Source organism: Antedon mediterranea, chromosome 7, assembly GCF_964355755.1.
Source record: "Antedon mediterranea chromosome 7, ecAntMedi1.1, whole genome shotgun sequence".
Taxonomy (NCBI): Eukaryota; Metazoa; Echinodermata; class Crinoidea; order Comatulida; family Antedonidae; genus Antedon; species Antedon mediterranea.
Window position 1 is genome coordinate 7,873,046 of NC_092676.1, and position 24,352 is coordinate 7,897,397.

At 34.1% G+C, this 24,352-nt stretch overlaps 1 protein-coding gene across 1 annotated transcript; it reads left to right on the forward strand.

Moving 5' to 3' along the window:
- Positions 1–14,428: 14,428 nt before the first annotated feature.
- LOC140055379 (protein mono-ADP-ribosyltransferase PARP14-like) lies at positions 14,429–17,342 on the forward strand. Its single transcript, XM_072100717.1, has 5 exons — positions 14,429–14,440; positions 14,563–14,983; positions 15,279–15,433; positions 15,746–15,923; positions 17,080–17,342. The coding sequence occupies exons 1-5, from the start codon at positions 14,429–14,431 to the stop codon at positions 17,340–17,342; spliced, it is 1,029 nt and encodes a 342-aa protein (XP_071956818.1).
- The last annotated feature ends 7,010 nt before the right edge of the window (positions 17,343–24,352 follow it).

Consider the following 24,352-nt stretch of genomic DNA (forward strand, 5'->3'; position numbering starts at 1 on the left):
TATAATTATTAATTAATACAAATGTCGAGAAGAAACTGTCAGTAATAACGTTTTATTTGTATATTATGTTTGTATATATCCAGCAGTAGAGCCTACCCACAGTCACAGTAATAAATGTTCTTTGTATATTAACAGTAACCACATTCACAGTAAGAAAATTTCGATTCAAATGGCGACCAAAAATGGTTAATACGTACAGTACTTACAATATTGTCAAAGTATTGCAATACTATATCTCAATTTTAAGTTTATTCTCCAAGGGCCCATAAATTTACCTACTTGTGTTCAAACAAGGGCTCATAAATTTCCCAAACAAACTGGGAGTCTGACTGAGAGATTGAAATGTTCCATTCATCGTAAATCAATACATTTGTATAAACGTATATTAAATCTATCAAAATAGTATTCTTTAAGAAAATCGGCCTATCTTCAACATTATGATAATGTACTCGAGCTGTTCAAACGGTTTTCAGCAATTAAAAACAATTATCGAAGGAGGAGATAGGAAAATGCGAAGCATCCTCGTATTATTGTGTGCAGGTATTTTTCAAGAGGACATCCATTAGACAGGTATACCACGATCAGAAAAAACCCTATTTGGGGCAAATCGTTGAACCTAAATTCGTTTTAATTGTCAATAACTAATTATCGAACTCAATTTAATTAGTAAACAGGGTTACATCAGGTGGTTAAAATCAGTATCGAAAGTACGAACCAACTTTATATACCATCGAATAAACATTCTAGAAATAACGCGCGATTTACCGAATTTTGCCCTTACGTAAATTTATATATAGATTCATTTTGCCAGTGTGCAAGCAGATCTGTGGACAAGTTTCTCAAACACAGAACACACGATTTTCATCTTTTTGAATGACGTAATTGAGATAATTAATAGTAAAATTAAATTGTAAATGAAAAAGGTTAATCGGAATCGGTACTTAAATTGTACGCTTACTGGCTCATTTTCCAAAATACTTTCTTATCAGTGGGGGGATAGTTTAATAATAATAATAATAATATTTATTTCCACAAATAATAAAGCAAAATACAGAGTAGCATAATACTGTAAACATACAACTGATAATGAACATAAATAATATAATGCAAGAAAAGAAGTTGGTAAGTGGAAAAGGTTCAAATTACACAGCAAAATCTCTATTCTTTTGTACACAAATGTTGTAAATATAGAGGCATTTTTAAAAAGCTATGAAAAATAAACGACGTGGTAAAAAATCTTATCAGATGACTAAATAAAGGTAATATAACTTGAATTTTACGTTTCTGGTATTTTTATTCAACTTCAGAGTTTTATTTTTTATGCTATAGCAACAATTATCCACTGTATATCCACCATCTTTTTTTGACCTTCTAGGGAGTCACCAGACATGTTATTACATTAGACTAAACTACCCAGCTACTGAAAAAAGACTTCCTGGTTTTCATAGCAGAATGTTGTCAAATGTTGTATTATTTAAGGGAAATTAATGTTTTTTCGTCTAGACTTCTATTACAAATATTTGATTTATGTACAATCAATCAGATATTATGTTTAAAATTCATGCCTGTACCTGAGCTTTAACTTGAATCGTAACCAACACATTCATAAACATCAGTCTTCAAAAAGCGCCTCCTAAAAAAATTAAAATTTCAAAAGTATAAAAAATATAGTCCCCGGGCCACTGAAAGATTCGATTATATATATTTAAAAATCGAAGGTAAAATTAAGAAAACAATACGTATTGAACCAATGTATACAATGATTATGTTTAAATAACATAGTATTACACTGACTCCAAATAACAGACAAATTGATTTAACATTTTGATTTTCATTTTATCATCAGGAATGAACAACAGATCCAAAGGCAGACAATTATAACTTGGTTCTCACTATTACTATCACGCAACGTGAAGACGTATGCTGCAACGCAAACGCATTGACCAATCAAAAGCTAGGCTTATTCCAACTTGCTTGTGATTGGTTTGCGTTGCGGCGTATGAGAAATTTTCTATTGACTATGATTCTAGTGAGAAACAAGCCTAAACAACGTTGCGTCCTCATTTACATTTTAAAAAGATTATCTTGGTTTGTTTCCTAATGATGTTACGACATGAAATTGCACGTATACATTAAAATATGAAACGAAATTATAAGTCTACAGGACCAGCCCACCAATGGTTGTAGTCCGGTGGCAGGAGGGGGGAATCACCACCCGAAAGGGGACAAATTGCCCTCCAACTTTTCTAGACCAGAATTTTCCGTAGATTACGAATATGGAAGATCGAGATATATTGGGTCAAAATTCAAAATTGACCAATTACAGCAATGTATTATGTATATGTATTATAACAAATTTATTGAAGCACAATTTGATCTTTTATTACATTTTTATGATTATAGGTGTCTATTCAATCACCTTATGAAAAAAAAATCCTTTGTGATTAAGGGTCAAATGTCAATATTGATCAATCATAGAACGTACCTATAAAACCTAATAAAAACTAATATTTAATAAAAATTGGATGTTTTCTCATCCAGTTAATCACTGATTATACGCAATGTAAAAGAGCGAATACATCATTTCATCAGTTGACATAAGGTCAACTTCATCAGTTGACTTAAGGTCAAATGTCAACATTTAATATACGTATTAGTCACCAAATACTGTAAATGCAAAATTGTCCAAACTATGATATCGATGGTTTTACAAGTAAAGTTATGTTATTTCATTATAATTTTGATTAATATAATTATAATACTGTATTTAATCAAATCAGACTTTGATCAGGGTAGGAAGCGTTTTCGAGATAAAGGGTAAAGGGGTCAAAGTTGAAAATTGACCAATTACAACAATGTATTATATACATATGTATTATATAACCAATTTATTAAAGTTCAATTTGGTCTTTAATACATTTGTATGGTTATAGGTATCTCCACATCAATCAATCATACACAATCAAAAGAGCACATTCATCATTACACCAATTGACATAGGTCAAATGTCAACATTTTAACAAGTGATATACTAAATAATGCAATAAAGTTGTTCAAACTATGAGATCAATGGTCATAAATGTAATCACGTCAGTTGATCAGTGAAAATATGGTATTGTTTATATTTTTTCTAGTGCGCATTATTTTAAATGTATTATTATACTGTAAAATAAATAATAAAATTAATATTATGACTGTTAAAATGTTATGATGTTAAAATATTACGCTGACCTTCAATATTCGTTTTTGGACAATAAACTACTATTGATCAGAACCAGAGAATACCAATTCGTCCACAGGATAGGGCATAGGCAGATCCAGGTGACCCAGCCCAGCTCACCCCATCCCCCACCTTTAATTTCGACAATGCAAAATAGGTTAACTTCATCATTTCAATTCACAATTTCTAGGACTCTGGCCATTCACTGATCCCCATCTTTTTCTATTTAATGATTTTGGATTCGTCACTATGTGTTTGTCTTTCCATTGTGAAGTTCTGCAAATACTGTATTTCAAATGTTTCAATGATTAATTTTCATAAGGCACCATCAGGATTTATTTCCCTTTATGAAAATATTAAGAGAATATTGCCTGTTTCCCTAGTTGACGACACATTTACTCAGATCTATAATCGTGGTCAATAATGCTTTAGATTTTTACTTTTATTGGCTAATAAAAACTGGAATCCACAACTCACTACACAGACAAACCACAATATTTATATAGCCACAGATAGTTTTCCTGTGCATTAGTGTAGTACAAATTTTGTTTTCTGAAAAGAAAGAAAACCTGTTTATAATAAGGTCAATCTTTCCCAAGGTTGCATATATACTGTTCAAAGTTAGCAGTATGATGTCAGGAGAGAATAAACTCTATTCTTTATGCGTTTATCTAACGAACGTAAGATATTTTCATTTCAATTTAAGCTTATCCATAATAAAACATTACATAGTATTGGAAAACAATAGACTATTAGGATAAAATGAATGGAACATCAACAATCATTATTGGCAGTGGCAAGGTCGGAGATTTATAGAACCAAGTCAATGTCAACTAATATAAAACAGCAAAACTTGGAATGATTGTGTTCACTGTAAATGATTATGTCTCTTGTTATCAATCCTGGTGGTCAGGTATAGAGATAATCACATTTTTTTTGCAGAACTAGACCGAATAACCAAAATCTTCACAGAATAGTGTCTGGAAGTTGTGAAACTCAACTCAACTCAACTCAACGTAAACATTTATTTTCTTTCTTTCATTCAATAATAAAACAAATGAATAAGGTATTAAAAAAAGTAAGTACGAGTTACAAATAATACATTTCATTAATATAATATATAAACACGACAGGCAAAGAACATTAGTTCTAAACCGCCCGGTGATATACTGTAATTTTAATTAATTAATTTGAAACGATAAAGATGAGGAAATATAATATAAATATATAGCCTATATAGACTATTTTTAGTTACAAACATATATAAATATACATATTTATATATATAAACAAATCAGGCAAAGAACATTAACATTAATTTAATTATTTTATTTATTTGTATATATATGCATATATGTACACACACACCTATATATATGTATATATACATATATACATACATACATACACACAAACTCATCAAACAATAAACATTAATTCTAAACAGCCCGGCGATATACTGAAATATTAATTAATTAATTTGAAACGATAAAGATGAGGAAATATAATATAAATATATAGCCTACATAAACTATTTTCAGTTACATATATATGTATATATAAATATACAATATTTATAAATAAACAAATCAGGCAAAGAATGTATAAATATATATATACAAATATATATAAATCCAAAGGCAAATAACTGAAAAAAATGACAATGCTGTGGGTATCAGTGGCTGGATCTCAATGGAGATACAAAAAAAGCGAAAAACTAAATCCAAACGATAAAGTAAACAGCCAGAAAAGTTAGCAGAGCTATATACATACACACACACACATACATATATACAAATCAATTGTGTTGCATAGCACTGTGTAAATATATATAAATAAATAAATAATTTTATTTTTTTAATATATTGATAACATCAAATAATACCTTATATAAAAAGAACTGCAACATGTGGAAAAAAAGATGGCAATCCACGAAAGGCAAGCCTCCTGTGATGTGGAAGCCCACACAATGAAGTAATAAATAAGTTAGACAGAACAACAAACACACAGGTACAGAACAAACTTACAGGACACGAACCACAACACAAACAGACATCAACAAACAGAACATGCACAGACACACCCGAAAACACATCACCAGGGGAAAACATTAATATTTAGAAATGAGGAAAGATTTGAATGTTTTATTAAATAAAAATTTAGTAGCCGAATGTTTAATTTGAAAAGGAATTTTATTCCAATTCATGGGACCAGTATATCTGATTGAATGTTTAAAGGCAGTGAGTCTTGGTTTTGGCAAATGTAGGTCTTGTGAAATACGAGTATTATAATTATGAACTTCGTGATTAAATTTGAAAAGATGAGATGAAGGAGATTCAGCTGTCAAAGAGTCATAAATAAATGACATTTGTTGAAAAAGATTGATATCAGCTAATTTAAGAAAATTATGTACGGAAAAAATAGGGGAAGTATGAGAAAGACGATTCGAATGGGTAATAAGCCTAATGGCCTTTTTTTGTAAAATAATAAGTCTATCAATAGATGTCTTGTAATTATTAGCCCAAACAATATTGCAATAATTTAGGTAGGGCAAAATAAGAGAGCAATATAATAAACGCAAAATTGTTAAAGGGATATAGTGAGAAAGCCTATAGATAATTCCTATATTTTTTTAAACCTTCGAAGCAACCGAATCAATATGATATTTCCATGTTAATTTAGAGTCAAGGAAAACTCCAAGAAACTGGACGGTATCAGTGAGCGGAATATTAATATTATTTAACAAAATTAAGTTATTTCCAAGAATGAAGGATTTGTTAGGACTGTGAAAAATAATAGCACTGCATTTTTTAAAGTTTACCGAAAGTTTATTAGCTGAAAAATATTTTAAAACAGACTTAAGTTCGTTGTTAACAACATCAAATAGTGTATTAATGTCACTATGCGAATATAAAATAGTGGTGTCATCAGCATATAAGAAAGACGAGAGAATGGAGGAATTATAAAAATCATTAATATAAATTATGAATAATAGAGGGCCAAGCAATGACCCTTGTGGAACGCCACACGAGATGGATCGGAAATCCGATGTATTATTATTGAATTTTGTGCACTGAGTGCGGTCAAGAAGATAGCTCTTGAATAAATCAAGTGCAATCCCTCTAACGCCATAGTGAGAAAGCTTAGATAACAAGATGTTGTGGTCAATGGTGTCAAAAGCTTTCGATAAATCAATCAAAATTCCCATGGATAATTTATTTTCTTCAAAAGCATCTAAAATATAGTTAGTCAGCTCAATAAGTGCCATTGAGGTGGAGTAGCCTTTTCTAAATCCAAACTGATGCTGAAAGAGGACATTATTCTTTTGAAGAAAGGAATAAGTTCGATCATATATAATGCGTTCAAATAATTTCGAAAAAATAGAGAGAATAGAAATAGGGCGGTAGTTGCTGATTTCAGAGGTGTTACCGGATTTAAAGACGGGAGTTACAATAGCGCGCTTTAATTTGTCTGGAAAAATACCGCATGAAATCGAAGAATTAAAGATATGACAAAGGGGTTTGGAAATAAAATATGCAGATTGTTTAATAACAAAAGTATTAAATCCATCCAAACCAGGAGCTTTGTTGTTGCCAAATGAGGAAATAATTTTGAGAATTTCATTTTCATCAACTGGGTTTATAAATAGAGACTGCGCAACGGAATTGGGTAAATAGTCAGTAATACTAATATTGCGATCATGTGGAATTTTACTGGCAAGTGTGGGTCCAATGTCAACAAAAAAGTCATTGAAGCTATTAGCAATACTCTTTGGATCGCTAGTTAAGGTACCATTACAATTAATACGTTTTACATTGTTGCTTTTGCTGGGAGTAGTTTGAAGTACATTTCTAATTGTAGACCAAGTTTTTTTAATATTGTGTTGATGTTTGGTGAAGAGCTTAAGAAAGTAATCAGATTTTGAAGAGCGAATTATAGTAATGAGCAAATTACGATATCGTTTAAACATCGTTTCATTCTTAGACGTTGGGTTTTTTAAAAATCTGGAATAAAGTTTTTGCTTGTGCTTAATCGATTTAAGAATGCTACTTGTAACCCAGGGCTGGATATTTACATTCTTTTTTAATTTGGACTTAAAAGGAAAACAGGTATTATAAATGTCGTTTAAAGATGTTTCAAATAAGTTGTAAGCTGAATTTGGATCATTATTGGAAATAACATGATCCCATGACGTTAAATAAAGTTTTAATTTAAATTTGTTAATATTTTCGGGACTGAAATTTCTAGAGGGTGGAAGTTCATGATTATTATATTGTTTATCAATTGGAGTGTAAACAATATTAAACACAGGAAGATGATCGGTAGCATCGCAGAAGAAAGCTCCACTTAGATTTTCATATCGAAATTCGTTTGTATGAATATGATCTAAGAGGGTTGCCGTTGTATCGGTCATTCTAGTAGGTCTGTGAATAAGAGGTAGAAATGAGTTGCTAAAAAGAGAATTCATAAACATATTAACACGATTATCATACTGGTATTGGATTAAATCGATATTAAAGTCTCCGAGTAAGTAAACAGATTTCTTTTCACCATTTAATTTAATTAATATATCATCAAACAAATCAGAAAAATAATTAAAATCAAGACTACCAGCTCTATAAATACAACCGATAATAATATTAGATTGTGAGGATTGTTCAATTTCGATAAAGATAGAGTCACAAACAGATTCAGGCATGCTGACATCATGTCGAACTTTAAATGAAAGATGTTCGTGGACATATATACCAACACCACCGCCGCGCTTAAGTTCTCTGTTTTTAGAAACAAAAGCGTAATTTGGAATTTGAACAACTGGATTATCAGTGTCAAGCCATGTTTCACTACTTGCAATGATATCAAAAGTAAAATTAATGGATTTAAGAAACGTACATATAGAATCAATGTTACGTTGTAAGCTTCTAGAGTTAAAGTGTATCATTGATAGACAATTGTTTCTATCAATATTTTTAGTGGCATTTATAAAATCATCAGAGTGGTAGTATTTAGAAATAATTTTATTGGTGTAAAATTGATTATCAGGATCTCTTTCAGAATTTAAATTTTCAGCGTTCGAGAAGGGGTTAAATACAATATCATCATGCGTGCCCCTGGAGGGATGCGTAGGACGAGACGACATAGAACAATTAGACGGAACATTAAACATTGATAAAATAAAAAACTAGCAAATGAAAGAGCAGCCGAGATCGATTCAGGACATGTTTAGAGACGAGGCAAAAATTCAAAATGCAAAATTAGACAGCAGTAAATATAAAGCAAATAGGTGTACAATTGATCAAGTGAAATCAATATATGCGGACAGAAAAATCGGTACAAATTATGCAAGTACAGAATTCAATTGAACAAAGAACATACACAGATGCATATACAGTTAAATATTCAAGGAAGAAAACAAGATATGCAAATATCAAAAGGTGGTACAGATATGCAAATACGGAATTCAATTGAACAAAGACATACACTAATATGCTAATACAGTTAAAATATTCAAGGAAGAAAAACAAGATATGCAAATATCAAAAGGTGGTACAGATATGCAAATACGGAATTTAATTGAACACATACACTAATATGCTAATACGGTTTGAATGTTCAAGGACGTAAACAACAAGAACCGACTAATTTATTCAAGATGCAATGAAATAATAAAATGGCGGTTACAGCAGGCATTAACTATTCACAAAGAAAAAACAAAAAAACAACAAAAGAAAACAGTTCTTTTTGTAGTCAGTCTGAGTAATCTTGAGAAATTAACCAAGTTGATCAAGCGATTTTATTAGCGCGGTGATTGTTGTCCCACGGTTGGTAAAAGTTGCATAAATTCGTCCTCCCGATGACCAGGATCTAGAAACGTTTTGGTGTGTATAAACACGATGCAAAAAGTCACTACGGGTCTTGGTCAGATCTTCATGTATTGATACACCAGAACCTTTGAGTTTTTTCCTAGACGTGATTATCTTGTTCCTTAGGTTATACGAAACGAGTTTAACTAAGATGGCTCTAGGTCGATCTGAGTTCTTCCTCCCAACGCGATGAGATCGGTCAATATCGCCAATACAACACTTAATACCAAGCTTGACATTACAAATATCACTCACAACGTTATCCGTATTTTCGGCGTCAGACTCCTTCACACCGTATATCCTTAATGAGTTCCGACGGGAGTATTGCTCTAAATCATCGATCAAGGAATCTTGACGTCTAATTTTAAGTTCAAGTTCAGAAATAACAGTGATGTGAGTCGGAACAGATTTTGTAATGTCCTCTAGTTCACTAATTCTAGTTTCACCCTGGTCTAACCTATCAAACAAGGGTTTCAATTTAGCTTCCATTTTTTCATTGAAAACTTCATCCAATATCGCTTTCATGGTTGCTCGAAAGGCGGGACCGGTCAGCGCTGTTGAGATACTGTCTGATATTAGTTTACTCAACTCGGCCGAAGCTAGAACATCAAATACGGCTTTAGAAGGCATCCTCTTAGTTCGTCAGTAGACAGTTCAAATAAATCAAATATAAATAAAACTCAAAACTCACGTATCCAATACACATACAAGGTAATGAGGCACTGTTGAATAGTATACAGTAATTGCCACGAGTCAAACATGCAAGTTGGCTTACAGCATTGTATGCGGAGCCAAATAACAGACGATGTTACGATGAAACATGTGCGCTTTACAACAAACGTCAGAGTTAATCATCTTTTTTAGAATCATTTTAATGATAGCAATAAAAGAATATGAAACTAATCCGTAAACTTTACAAAGCTACCAAGACGAAAACTACATAATTGTATTTTGTTTACCAGTTAAGGTGCACAGACTGCTAGTACATAACTAAGTATTCTCAGTTATCTGAGTACCTAGACAAATCAAAACCAAATTATATATTGCCAACATAAAGAAGCAGATCAAATAAGATCAGAATTAATATTGCAGGCCTCTACAACCGTGTTCTGACCATCTTTGCAAAATAAATGTTGAAAAGTTTTAGGCCTATAAGTTGTGTTTTAACCGTTTATTTTATTCAAGGTCAGGGTAACATTTTATGTCTGATTTGATTAATTACAGTATTAGGCCTATAATTATATTAATTAAAATTATAATGAAATAGCATAACTTTAGTGATCAAATAATTTGATTACATGTAAAACCATCGATATCATAGTTTAGACAACTTTGCATTTATTTGGTAACTAATATGCATATTAAAATGTTGACCTTTGACCTTATGTCAACTGATGAAATAATGTGATAACCTCTTTTACATTGCGTATGATTGATTAATAGGATGAGAAAATATCAATTTTTGTTAAATAGTTTTTATTTCGTTTTATAGGTACGTTCTATAATTGGTCAATATTGACATTTGACTCTTAATCACAAAGGGATTTTTTTTCATAAGGTGATTGAATAGACACCTATAATCATAAAAATGTAATAAAAGACCAAATTGTGCTTCAATTTGTTATAATACATACATAATACATTGTTGTAATTGGTCAATTTTGAACTTTGACCCCTTATATCTCGAAAACGCTTCCTATCCTGATCAATTACCTTCCATATTCGTAATCTGCGGAAAATTCTGGTTAGGTTAAAACTATAGAGGGTTTGAATCCACACGTGAATAGTTTTCACGCGGTATAACCGAAAATGATCTCGCTTCGCGCTGCTAGGATAGCTGCTGCAAAAAACTTAAGTTTTGAATTTGACACTAAAATGTTTTCATGTTAGTCTAACATTGTACTTTCAGACATGTTCGGACGCTACTGCTCTTTACCAGCTAGGCCTACAAAACCAAGCCCAACTAAGTTAGGTTTTGAAACGTCTACGAGAGACTACTTTCAACGCGATGTACTTAGGTAGTACATTGTTTTTCTCTTTTTATCATAATTAACCTTAATAGAATGCACCTTTAAGAAAATAAATGACCTGGTTTAATGTTTTTAAAGTTATACAGTATATAATTATATGCATTCATTTTTTTTTGTCTTTAAATCGGAAGAAAAAAAGTACAGTAACTCGACCGATCTGCACTGCGAACGTCCATCACAGACGGTGTGTTTTGCAAGTATGACGTCATGAGCTCAGGCATGCATCATGAATATTCATGATATATGCACGCCCTCTATAGTTTCTGCCTTAACCTAATAAGACAAAAATAATGCATCCGGTTTATGTTTAATACATTATTAAACCATCTAGAGCCAACACGATCTTTAGTAGTATTAAATGTGAATATAATGTAAAATCCCGTGCCGCTTTAGGTTCCTTGGACACAATACAGTCAATTCTCTAAAAAAATTAAGCCTGCTACAATTAAATACTGCGTCTGGACAGGAGATGCACATCATCACAAATACATGAGCCGATAAATGATATAAATTATGATGAAATCGATGCTTTCACCGAAAATAATTTTGAATTCGAACACATCACATGTGAATTTGTATATAAATACTTAAGCAATCTTTCAAAAAACAAAGCCACTGGTCATGATAACTTACCACCGGGCATTCTAAAACTGTCTGCCCCGATTATATCCCCAACAATTACAAGAATCATAAATCACTCCTTCACAACATGTAAATTCCCAAATACGTGGAAAATAGCAAAGGTCACGCCAATTTTTAAGAATGGTGAAAAAACTAACCCTAATAATTATCGTCCCATTTCCGTCCTACCTATACTTTCAAAAAATAATTGAACGAGTCGTTTTTAATCAACTTTATGCTTTTTTGAATAATAATAATCTGCTATGTATAAATCAATCAGGTTTTCGACCATCATACTCAACATCTACTGCACTTACAAAAGTGACGGAAGACTGGTATAGTGCAATAGACGAGGGTAACCTGGTCGGAATCTGTTTACTAGATTTTAAAAAGGCCTTTGATACGGTAAACCATAACATACTATTAAGCAAATTGAGACTTTATGGTTTAAGTAAGTATGTTTTAAAATGGTTCGAGAGCTATCTGTCTGAGTGAAAGCAATTCACAAATGTAAATAATACATTGTCTGACTATACACACATCCAATGTGGAGTGCCTCAGGGGTCAATCGTGGGCCCACTTGCTTTCCTCTTATATATAAATGACCTATCGAAAGTTGCAAATAAATGTAAAATAAGTATGTATGCTGACGATACTATAATTTATTGTTCTTCAAAAAATGAAAATGAAATATACCAAAGTATAAATGAAGAACTTATACAAATCGACGATTGGTTAAAAAATAATAAATTGAGTCTAAATGTCTCTAAATCCGAGTTCATGTTGATCGGATCGACAAACCGATTGGCAACCACCAAAGAAAAAAATAGATCAGTTAATATAGATAACGATGTTGTACCACGCGTTCGATATTGCAAACATCTCGGTATCATAATAGACGAACATTTATCATGGAAAAATCAGATTGAATACATTCGAGGTAAAGCTCTAAATGGATTGGGTATGCTTAGACGATGTAGCTATTATTTTCCACAAAACATATTAAAACATATTGCAAACTCTATTGTAATACCCTACTATTGCTATTGTAACATAATTTGGGGAAATAATAGTCAAACTCTAATGAAAAGAGTTCAAACTATCCAAAACAGAACAGCTCGAATCGTGTGTGGTCTAACATGGGACACACCTAGTAGTGAGGCACTAAGGCAAATTAATTGGTCACCTTTATTTTATCAAGATAGATATGAATGTTGTATGGTTATATATAAGGTTTTGACAGATAATGCCCCACCTTACCTAAATAATGTATTTACATTCAATGATATAAATCATAATCTAAGGCACAGTGATACACATCTATTCATCCCAAAGCCAAAAACCGATTTTAAAAAACGAAGTCTGTCTTATCGTGGAGCAATATGGAATAGTCTCAATGTTGATACCCTTCCAAATTCAGTTAAGTTGTTTAAAACGTATCTGAAAAATGCATTGTAAAACATAATGGTATGGTAATCTACGATCTACATCCAACTTTTAAAATGGCTAAATACTATGTAAAATGTGTGTTTTATCACTATTATTTTAAGGTAAATGAAATCCAAAAGATTTATTATGTATTACAGTTGAATCCCCATGAATTCTACACTTCGATAAGGGTTTCCGTTTACACGGGAAGTACCGGTATGGTGTACCCTAAATAGAGGTGTCAGATGAAGGGGATTCTGCTGTAATTTTGTTTCTTTTCAATTTCAATTTTGTTCGTTTCTGTTGTATTTATATGGTGTTGATTTTTTTGTTTGTTTTGTAATACAGTATCACGAACTTGTGTAAAAACAATCAATATTGATTGAACGAGTTGTACTGCACATCAGTCTCGTGTCTAAATAAAGTTTATATATATATATACACGGCTGTTGTAAATGTACTGACTGTTCTATGACAATTGTAATTGGACCTGGGGAGCCGGGGCGCCCTCTACGCCAATTAGTATAACCAAGGAACACAAACACCTGAGTACGGATACTTCTTTGTCTTTATTCTAAATCGGTAAAACTGTAAGCAAACATAATCAATACATAGTGAAATATTAAATTCTCTACAAACAGAGATTATCAACTGTGTACAATCTTCAAATTCTGACAATACAATTTAGCATTAAGCATAAAATTGTACTCTCGCACATAAAATTTATGATAAAATGGCACCTCACACTAGTTAGTCTATACAAGCTTCCATCTTAATGATTGCTTCAGTAACATCCCTCTGCACTGGGCGGTAATTTTTCAGCATGTTATGATCCAAGTTTTGCTTTTTGTTATTAAAGGAAGAACGTGAGCAATTTTCAGTTCTTCTGGCACTATGAAAAAAGACAATTTGTGAATATCAAGTGCTCAATTTGATATTCCAGCGACAGTAAAACTTATTTGATGAAAAAACCATCTGCAAACAGATAAAACGTTGCTATGCACAGAGCAATATAGAGCAGCTGCCACATGGGCCCTGCAAGACCATTGCGACTGCAGCCATGTATATGGCCTATATGTTACTATGATTACAGAATCTATAATTACAAATACTGAAACACAAAATGTCCCGTTGCCATGTGAAATAAAAAAAAACATATTTTAATCAGATCAGATCAGTCATGGCAAAAGGCCAGGTGGCAAAAGCCCGGGTGGCAAAAGACTAGGTGGCAACATACCTACGGTGGTAACAAGCCGGATGAAGAAATGGATCGGGAGGTAATTGGCCGGGTGGCAATAGGCCGGTGGCAAAAGACCGGGTGGCAAAGGCCGGATGACTATTAGGCCGGGTTGCAAAAGGCAAAGGTAAGCACTCAATTTTCTTATTTTTCAATCCTTAGGTTATTATTGATACGCAAAATATCAAGTCAAACACCATTAAATTACAGGGCAGACGTGTTAATTTAATGAAAGCTCAAACAGCCATATTTGATTTGACTTGTAAACTACATGAAGCGGAAAATGAAAAACTACATGAAGCGGAAAAACGAGAAAGGGAAAAACTCCATGAAGAAAAACAAGAAAAAGAAAATCAGTTAATTTTAAAAGATGTGAAATGGTTTTATAAGGTTGACAATAATCACACGGTTGCATTTAATGATGATATTACAGTATTGCTTGAGAAAGCCTACAAGAAAAAGGAAAAATGGGTAAAGTATTATGGAAGTAACAATCACGAATACGAGGTCAACTTCAAGAAGAAGAGCGAAACAGATTTACAGTTAATGAAAACCTACCGTGTTTATCGTACTATTTTAAAAGGTACGTTTACTGTATAACATTTTTATCATCATTAGGCTAAAGTCTACTATTTTAAACGTTAAAACGAAAAATAGGAGCGCCGGATATCAAGCATAACGGGCCCAAGCTGAAATAGAAGAACTTATCATCATCTTTTTTTAAAAGGTAGTGAATTGAAGGAGGAGGTAAACAACCCTTGATTTGAAAATCACAAATACATTTTTTAAGCAACTCAGTGGCTATGAGCTTTGAATCACCATTTAGGTGGAAAGGGCGTTGTAAAAGCAGAATACTAAACTTTTGTTTATTATTTAAGATGGTGTGAGGCTTCCTCCTAATTGGACTCCAATGAAGAGAGATGAAAATCTGAAAGTAGAAGATCTTAATCCGAGTAGTAGCGAGTATAAGCTAGTTGAGCGTCAGTTTACTGATGCATTGGCGGGCCAATATGAACTGCAGTCTATTGTCAAGGTTAAATTTTCATATTCTATTAATTATTTTTCTTTCACCCCACTTTTATTAAAAGCGCATTGAGACGAAACTGTTTGTGGAACGCGCTATAAAATAGAGTTATTCAAAGGCTTGTGCAGTTTTTGCTTAGTTTTGAATTATTTGTTTGCATCAGGATTTAGTATTTTTTATTCCCTTCTAATAGTATTACATTACTGAAATGTATATTATTTTACAGTATTCAGATGAATTATTAAAAAAGCAATTGGTTGTACAACTTAAAGGCAATAACTAAGTAACTACCAAATACGAATGTAATTGATTTCGTTATAGATAAGTCGCATTCAGAATAGTGAGTTGTGGAAACAATATGCCGCTAAAAAGGAAACTTTTGAAATGATTATCGATAATCATGAATTTGAACAGTTACTGTACCATGGGACTGATGAACAAACACTTCGCAAGATCTGCAATACTGGTTTCGACAGAGGCTATGCTGCTGCAAAAAATGGTAGTTTAAAGAATTGACATTTTAAAATAGTTTAACGTAATTTTGTTGTACAATGCACATTCTTTTTGTATTTCTGATTTTGTTTTTTTATATTGTACGCATGTATTATAATAATGAATACTTTTGAGTTGGATAGTGAGAATATTTCACGAGTTGAAAGATACAGAATGTTCTATTGAACGAGGCAGAGAGCCGAGTTAAATAGAACAGTCAACATTTCAAGAAATAAAATACTCTCCCCCTTTAACGAATACAAAACATTCATTATTGTTTGGCCAGAAATCAGGTTAGGCCTACTGCTGCTTTCCTTCTTAGCGATACAACAAAAAAATGATATAGACTGATACGACTATGATCACCATTAGATATGTGATGCGTAATTAACCAATCAAATAGCAAGGTGTTCAGGTGTGTTGTAATACGCGTTATTACCTCCGCCAAGGAGGTTATGTTTTCACCCCTGTATGTTTGTGTGTGTGTTTGTGTGTGTGTTTGTGTGTTTGTGTGTGTGTCTGTGAACAGCCTGGAGGCCACAGTTTTTATCCGATTCTAACCAAATTTGGACACAATGATCTATGCCCAAAAAGCTCGGACGAGTTCGAATTTGAGGGGGAAAGGTCATAGGTCAAGGTCACAACTAACAAAAAACTATTTTACTGTCTAGAGACCACAGTTTTGATCTGATTCTCACCAAACTTAGCCACAATGATCAATGACACATCATATAATTGTGGTTACATTTTGAAGGGTCAGGGTCAAAGATCAAGGTCCACCAAAAAAAAAAAATAAAAAATAAAAAAATAATTAAAAAAAAAAACCCCTCAGTGGGGCTTGAACCAGCGACCTCAACTGTGAGAGGCTGGATACATAACCATTACACCACACTGTCATCCACAACTTTGTAGTGTGCAGTTAACATATTTACACTTAGAACTAATAAAAAAAAATGTTAAAAAAAAATATTCAGGGGGCATTTTATGTAGAGGAATTTTACAGTAGGCGGAGGTTTGTACTCTCGGAGTACCCTCTAGTTTCAGTCTCTTTTGCCTGATTTGTCATGTTGTCATTATTGTAGTAAAGTTTGTATTATTCATTATTTTTAATTTTTATTATTTCAACTATACATACTTAAAATATGATATGTTTCTTTATTTAGCAGCGTATTATAGAAACGGAAGTTACTTTGCTGTCCATGCAAGTTATTCTACCCAACCGAAATATTCTCAACCAAATGCAAACGGAGAAAAACACATCTTCCTGTGTAACGTTCTTGTAGGTGAATGCTGCCAAGGAGAACAAGGCATGATTGTTCCATCTCCTAATTGTCAGAGTGCTTGTGATGATCCTACCGATCCTACAATTATTGTCACATTTAAAGATGCTCAAGCATATCCTAGTTATCTTATTACATTTAAGTAGACTATCAATTATTACGGACATGTTGGCACCACCAGATGCGGCTTTCATAATGTTTGTGATAATCATGTCAATCTTTCGATTTTTGTCATATCATTTTACTGTATTAGCAAAGATTAGCTCAGAGTGACGCTTTTTAGTAAAATATTAAGAACTCATCCCATTCGTGCCATTTTCGAATGTAGTAAAATAAAGATATTCAGTTACTGCCCTAAACCCCCAAACAAATTACTAATGTTATTCATATATTTGAAATCTTTCCAGTGGTACAAGAGCGGTAATTTTGAAACCCCCAGCGATGCCTTCATACGCTTCCAACATCGTACCTTGCTATTTCGTGTTTTAAACACAAACAACATTTGTATAACGAACAAACATCCAAAGTGGGGAAAAGTGGAGAATTTTAACCCTATTTTGGCTGCTAACTTGGATGCAAGATGGCGGAAAAAATTTCAAATATAGTTTTAAACGTTCCCAGTACACTATTGGTCATGTCTATTACTCCATATGTATATACAGTATGCGTAAAGTAACAAGTTATTTTAATCTTACCCATTTCAACCTAACAATTCAGAGAAATGAAAATTTTCGTAACTTTAGAAATTTTCTGTTTATAAAAATTTTAAAATAAATGGAAGTTGATAAATAGAAATGGACATCAGTATATACAATATAGTGCGATCGGTTATGTCGGATAACTAGTTCCGTTTCGATATTTATGCCAAAATAGATTTCTTGAGTTGCTCAATACAAAAAAAGTTAGGTGCTATTTTTTATCACCCTTGTTTCAGCTGCCATTATGATTTTCAATATCCCTGACATTCCACACTAAACTTGGTCATCCATGATATAATCGGAGAGGGAATGTAATACTGATTTTTTTTAATCAAATTCACACCCATAATTATTATCATATAGATAGTTATTTAACAATAAAACAAGTCATGTGACCAATAAAGGTCAAAAGGTCAATATATAACTTTCTCTACTCTAATACTATTCTGTTTGGTATCGCTGGATTGATTTTTTGATTCTGAATACACTTTTCTATGTCTGTGTCATAATTTTCATATACATACATTTTATTTTTCTTTTGAACACATAGAACCTTATCACACTCTACAAAACCTAAAGTGTTTTAGTGGCATCAGTCACCAAATTAAAAAATAGTGTTTCTATTTATTCCAATTCGCAAATATTTTATTTTTAACTTGTTTAATTTCATTCTTGACACCTCACCGACAATTTCAGCAATTGACATTCCTCCTTGAACACATAACACCTTATCACACCCTACACAAACTCAATTAAACAAGTTACATGCCATGACTTCTATAACAAGTGTAAATAATGATAATAGGCATCCCTCATGTATCACACTACTCATCGTAAATTTTTGAAACACCCAACAATTATTAGTTATTATACATTCAGTGTCCGAATTATAATTTGAGATTTTATAATTAGTTAATTAAATGTATCATATATACTAAACATTGCTTTTATCTATAAATAAATTATGTTTAATTCTGAAATAGCATGTAAAACGCGTAGCAACTCCGTGTCGGTTACTCAACCTAGCTGCTGTTCCATGTGTACCGCGATAGGTATATTCTACAACATTTAGCAGGCCTGTACAATATTGTTCTATTTTTCTGTCATAGGAAGATATTATCAAAGGTTTTAAAATATAATTTCTGATGTCATCTGTAGATTTTAACCGATTTCTGGGTTAAAACTACAACGTGGCCGGTACAGGCTCAGCTCTAACTCTGATATGTTTTTAGTAATGGTACAATAAGTGATTAATATTATTATAAATTATTCTTAAAAACAATACTCAATTATTCATTTTAAGTTGAGTCTAATAATAATAATGTATACAGTAATATTGTTTATTAAAGTATATTGTACTTACAACTCATTTTTGTTATATTATACTATGATTTGTAGACAAAAAATTAGTTCAGTGTATAAAAAAAATCACTTTGGAAAATTAGAAAAAAAATATTTAAAATGTATATAATTTGAAAGAAATAAATGTTGTTTTGAATTGAATTGAATAAAATGACTTTAGGATGATCGCAAGCAGTAGTAGTAGGCCTATTTGTTTGTTTTCACAATCTTAATTTAGCTTTTTGTTAGTAGTGATGATGACGAGAAAGATGTACAGAAGCATGACGGGACGGGACATATTTTAAAAGTATATACTTTAAAAAATAATGATTGTCTTTTTATTAAATAAGTCTACTGGTGAACAAACCCAACAAAAAATACTGAAATAGTATGTATTTACATAATCATATCATCAACACTAATACTGAAAATTACTAAAAAAATTAATAATCCAACCACTCTCTCACACCCCCAGCTCACTATCCCTCCCCGTCCTACTCTCAGTTCCCCAGCTCACTACCCCTCACCGTCCTACTCTCTCAGCTCCCCAGCTCACTATCCCTCCCCGTCCTACTCTCAGTTCCCCAGCTCACTACCCCTCCCCGTCCTACTCTCTCACTCCTCCAGCTCACTACCCCTCCCCGTCCTACTCTCTCACTCCTCCAGCTCACTACCCCTCCCCGTCCTACTCTCTCACTCCTCCGGCTCACTACCCCTCACCGTCCTACTCTCTCACTCCTCCAGCTCACTACCCCTCCCCGTCCTACTCTCTCACTCCTCCAGCTCACTACCCCTCACCGTCCTACTCTCTCACTCCTCCAGCTCACTACCCCTCACCGTCCTACTCTCTCACTCCTCCAGCTCACTATCCCTCCCCGTCCTACTCTCTCACTCCCCCAGCTCACTATCCCTCCCCGTCCTACTCTCTCACTCCTCCAGCTCACTACCCCTCACCGTCCTACTCTCTCACTCCCCCAGCTCACTACCCCTCCCCGTCCTACTCTCTCACTCCTCCAGCTCACTACCCCTCCCCGTCCTACTCTCTCACTCCTCCAGCTCACTATCCCTCCCCGTCCTACTCTCTCACTCCTCCAGCTCACTACCCCTCACCGTCCTACACTCTCACTCCCCCAGCTCACTACCCCTCCCCGTCCTACTCTCTCACTCCTCCAGCTCACTACCCCTCCCCGTCCTACTCTCTCACTCCTCCAGCTCACTATCCCTCCCCGTCCTACTCTCTCACTCCTCCAGCTCACTACCCCTCCCCGTCCTACTCTCTCACTCCTCCAGCTCACTACCCCTCCCCGTCCTACTCTCTCACTCCTCCAGCTCACTATCCCTCCCCGTCCTACTCTCTCACTCCCCCAGCTCACTACCCCTCCCCGTCCTACTCTCTCACTCCTCCAGCTCACTATCCCTCCCCGTCCTACTCTCTCACTCCTCCAGCTCACTACCCCTCCCCGTCCTACTCTCTCACTCCTCCAGCTCACTATCCCTCCCCGTCCTACTCTCTCACTCCTCCAGCTCACTATCCCTCCCCGTCCTACTCTCTCAGTTCCCCAGCTCACTACCCCTCACCGTCCTACTCTCTCACTCCTCCAGCTCACTACCCCTCACCGTCCTACTCTCTCACTCCTCCAGCTCACTATCCCTCCCCGTCCTACTCTCTCACTCCCCCAGCTCACTACCCCTCCCCGTCCTACTCTCTCACTCCTCCAGCTCACTATCCCTCCCCGTCCTACTCTCTCACTCCTCCAGCTCACTATCCCTCCCCGTCCTACTCTCTCAGTTCCCCAGCTCACTACCCCTCACCGTCCTACTCTCTCACTCCTCCAGCTCACTACCCCTCACCGTCCTACTCTCTCACTCCTCCAGCTCACTACCCCTCCCCGTCCTACTCTCTCACTCCTCCAGCTCACTACCCCTCTCCGTCCTACTCTCTCACTCCTCCAGCTCACTACCCCTCCCCGTCCTACTCTCTCACTCCTCCAGCTCACTACCCCTCACCGTCCTACTCTCAGCTCCCCAGCTCACTACCCCTCCCCGTCCTACTCTCTCACTCCTCCAGCTCACTACCCCTCACCGTCCTACTCTCTCACTCCTCCAGCTCACTACCCCTCACCGTCCTACTCTCAGCTCCCCAGCTCACTACCCCTCCCCGTCCTACTCTCTCACTCCTCCAGCTCACTACCCCTCACCGTCCTACTCTCTCACTCCTCCAGCTCACTACCCCTCACCGTCCTACTCTCTCACTCCTCCAGCTCACTACCCCTCCCCGTCCTACTCTCTCACTCCTCCAGCTCACTACCCCTCACCGTCCTACTCTCTCACTCCTCCAGCTCACTACCCCTCCCCGTCCTACTCTCTCACTCCTCCAGCTCACTACCCCTCACCGTCCTACTCTCAGTTCCCCAGCTAACTAAATCTAGGGCTATACACAGTAAGTACCTACTCACCGATTGACTTTAACATGGGTACGTATTTCTCCTTCCAAAAGTAAGGTTGCGCATTTGAAGTTTGCGAAACCAAGATCGGCGAGGAATTGCACGAGGGGAATTAATGGGATAATATGGAAGACACTTTTTTGTTGGACGGGAAAGGTTAGAATTAGATCATTCTATTACCACTAAAAGTGTTTTATTTCTAAGGTGTAGTTTTCAGTAAACAATTTTAGATTTTCTAGTGGTATATACAGGCCATTGTTGTCTACACATAATATCATACACACAATTACAGTATAAAGAAATGGCAATTCATCCAGTTGATTTTACAACCAGACCATTTTAGTAAATTATTTATTATTAAATATTTTCAGTGATTTATTTAATAATTTGCTTGCTTCTTGTACTTATCTAGCATATTACATCCATGTAATAAACAAATAAATTTAATTTCAAATTACTTAGTATTAATTTATTTGTGATTGTGGTGATAAAAACATTTGCAAATTTGAAAAAAAAACAAAAACAATTACAATTTAAATATAGGTCTGTAGCTCTTACTTAATAAACCTGGTATAATAATAATTATTATAGTGTGTGTTGTGAATGTAAAGTACAAATAACTCATTAAAACAAAAATAACTTTTTTTTGTAAAGTGACCATCACCTGTCTCTGTTTTCCCATATGTCATCACCCTGTTGTGAGAATGGCCCTACTACCACAAGGACATTATTAATAATATTTATTAATAATTATTATTAGTTTACATATGGTAGTTTCGAAAAAGCAATATCAAATTGAAAAGAATACCAGAAACATGTTTTCAGACACAATATTTTCTTCCACACAACTCAATAAGAACATACAGCCTGGTATATTTATTTATTTGATATTAACATTTGTTTCCACTAATTTGCATTTAGATATTATATAAGAGTATATTAAAGAGAAGTAGCAACATTTTTATTCAATGAGTTTTTTGTACTCCTGTTTTTTTTTCAGATTTTATTAACACCACTAAATTATACTGCAGATTAATAAAGATCAAATTAAATATACGCCATAAAGCATCCAAGTATTGTGGGGAATAGTTATATAGAATTACATGGATACGACTTTTTGTTTGAAATCGAGTGAAACCCCCATAGCCGAGTTAAGACCCTGGGATACTTCTGCCCATGTTGCAAGCCATCTAAAGCTCCAGTAGTCCCACTTTCGGTTTTTTTTCTTCTGTATTCCAAAGGGACACTGTATTGATTGATGGAAAGTGCCTGTTTCCAGTCACCTTTAGGGTCAAATCTATTATTTTAACTGTTCCCTTGTATATAAAAGTTCTACTGGATGTCCTATTATTAATGAAACTGACGCCGTTTTTTACACCAGTAGCCAATCCGATGGGCAGGAATTTGGCTTGGTAGGGATCAACGTCTGAATATTATAGCAGTATAGTTCACTATATATCTTTTGATTATAGATACCTGAAACAACTTTAGTTCGGAGTTGAATGGAATACAAAGATTATAAAGTGTTTTTAAAGTCATAATCAATCATATAAATTATATATTAAAATATAGATAAACAGGTTGTTTATTAATCTCATTGGGGATACTAGTGACCTATGGGCCCGGGTACTGTACAATCACAGGACAATTAACATTCTTGGTTTGGTGACCAGTGAATACACTTGCTTTTAGCACCAGTTCAGTTAAAATCAGAATACCAAAATTAAAATTCTATGTCCTCTACTTCCAGTTCCTTTATTAGATCATGGTATGCTCCATGGGATTTTCGCCGCTGTATCCATGCTTTTACGTTGCTTTTGCAATCGTTTTTTCTTCTGTTTGCGTTTATTTAGTTCTCTTACCATATACAAAATTATCAAAACTTTCGAAAGTACTAGGCCTACACTAAATCCATTTTAATTTAATATCACAATTTAATTCTAAATGATAAATGAACAGTTATTTACAATTTATCAAGCATTTTTTACCACTTTTCATAGCAATTACAAGATTTTATTTGATTCTAAATGTTACCATATGATTAAAAAAAAAAATAAACGTATCCCTCGAATAAACACATCCCTCAAATTAACTCCGCCTCCCCACCTCCGGAGAGGGCCCTACCAAACATTAAACACTATACTTTAATATGTTATTAATCATCTAAGACACGACGTCTGTGAAACAGAGTAGGTTTAGTTTTACGAATATCAAGCATTTCAAAAATGGTAATCGACAGAAAACAAATTTTATTACATAATGTAATATGCTAAATAAGTACAAGAAGCAAGCAAATTATTAAAGAAATCACTGAAAATATTTAATAATAAATAATACTAAATCACCAACAAATTCTAAAATTGTTAGAAATAAGCCCCCTTTAGTGGTAATAGAATAATCTAATTCTAACTATTAAAACTGATGAACAAACAAGAAAATTATACATTGAAAAAGAAAAAAAAGGTATTATATAAATTGTATATTAATGGATTAATAGATTTAAAGTTAGTAGATAAAATAAAACAGAAAAGCTAACAATTATAAAACTCACTACAACAAAACAGGCTTAAATTAAGAAGAAATTAATCTTTTGAAATTGTTTATTTGGGGAAAGCTAAACTAACTTTTTTGTGTTTATCACTTTCGTTCCAAATTTTGGTTCCACGGTAAGAA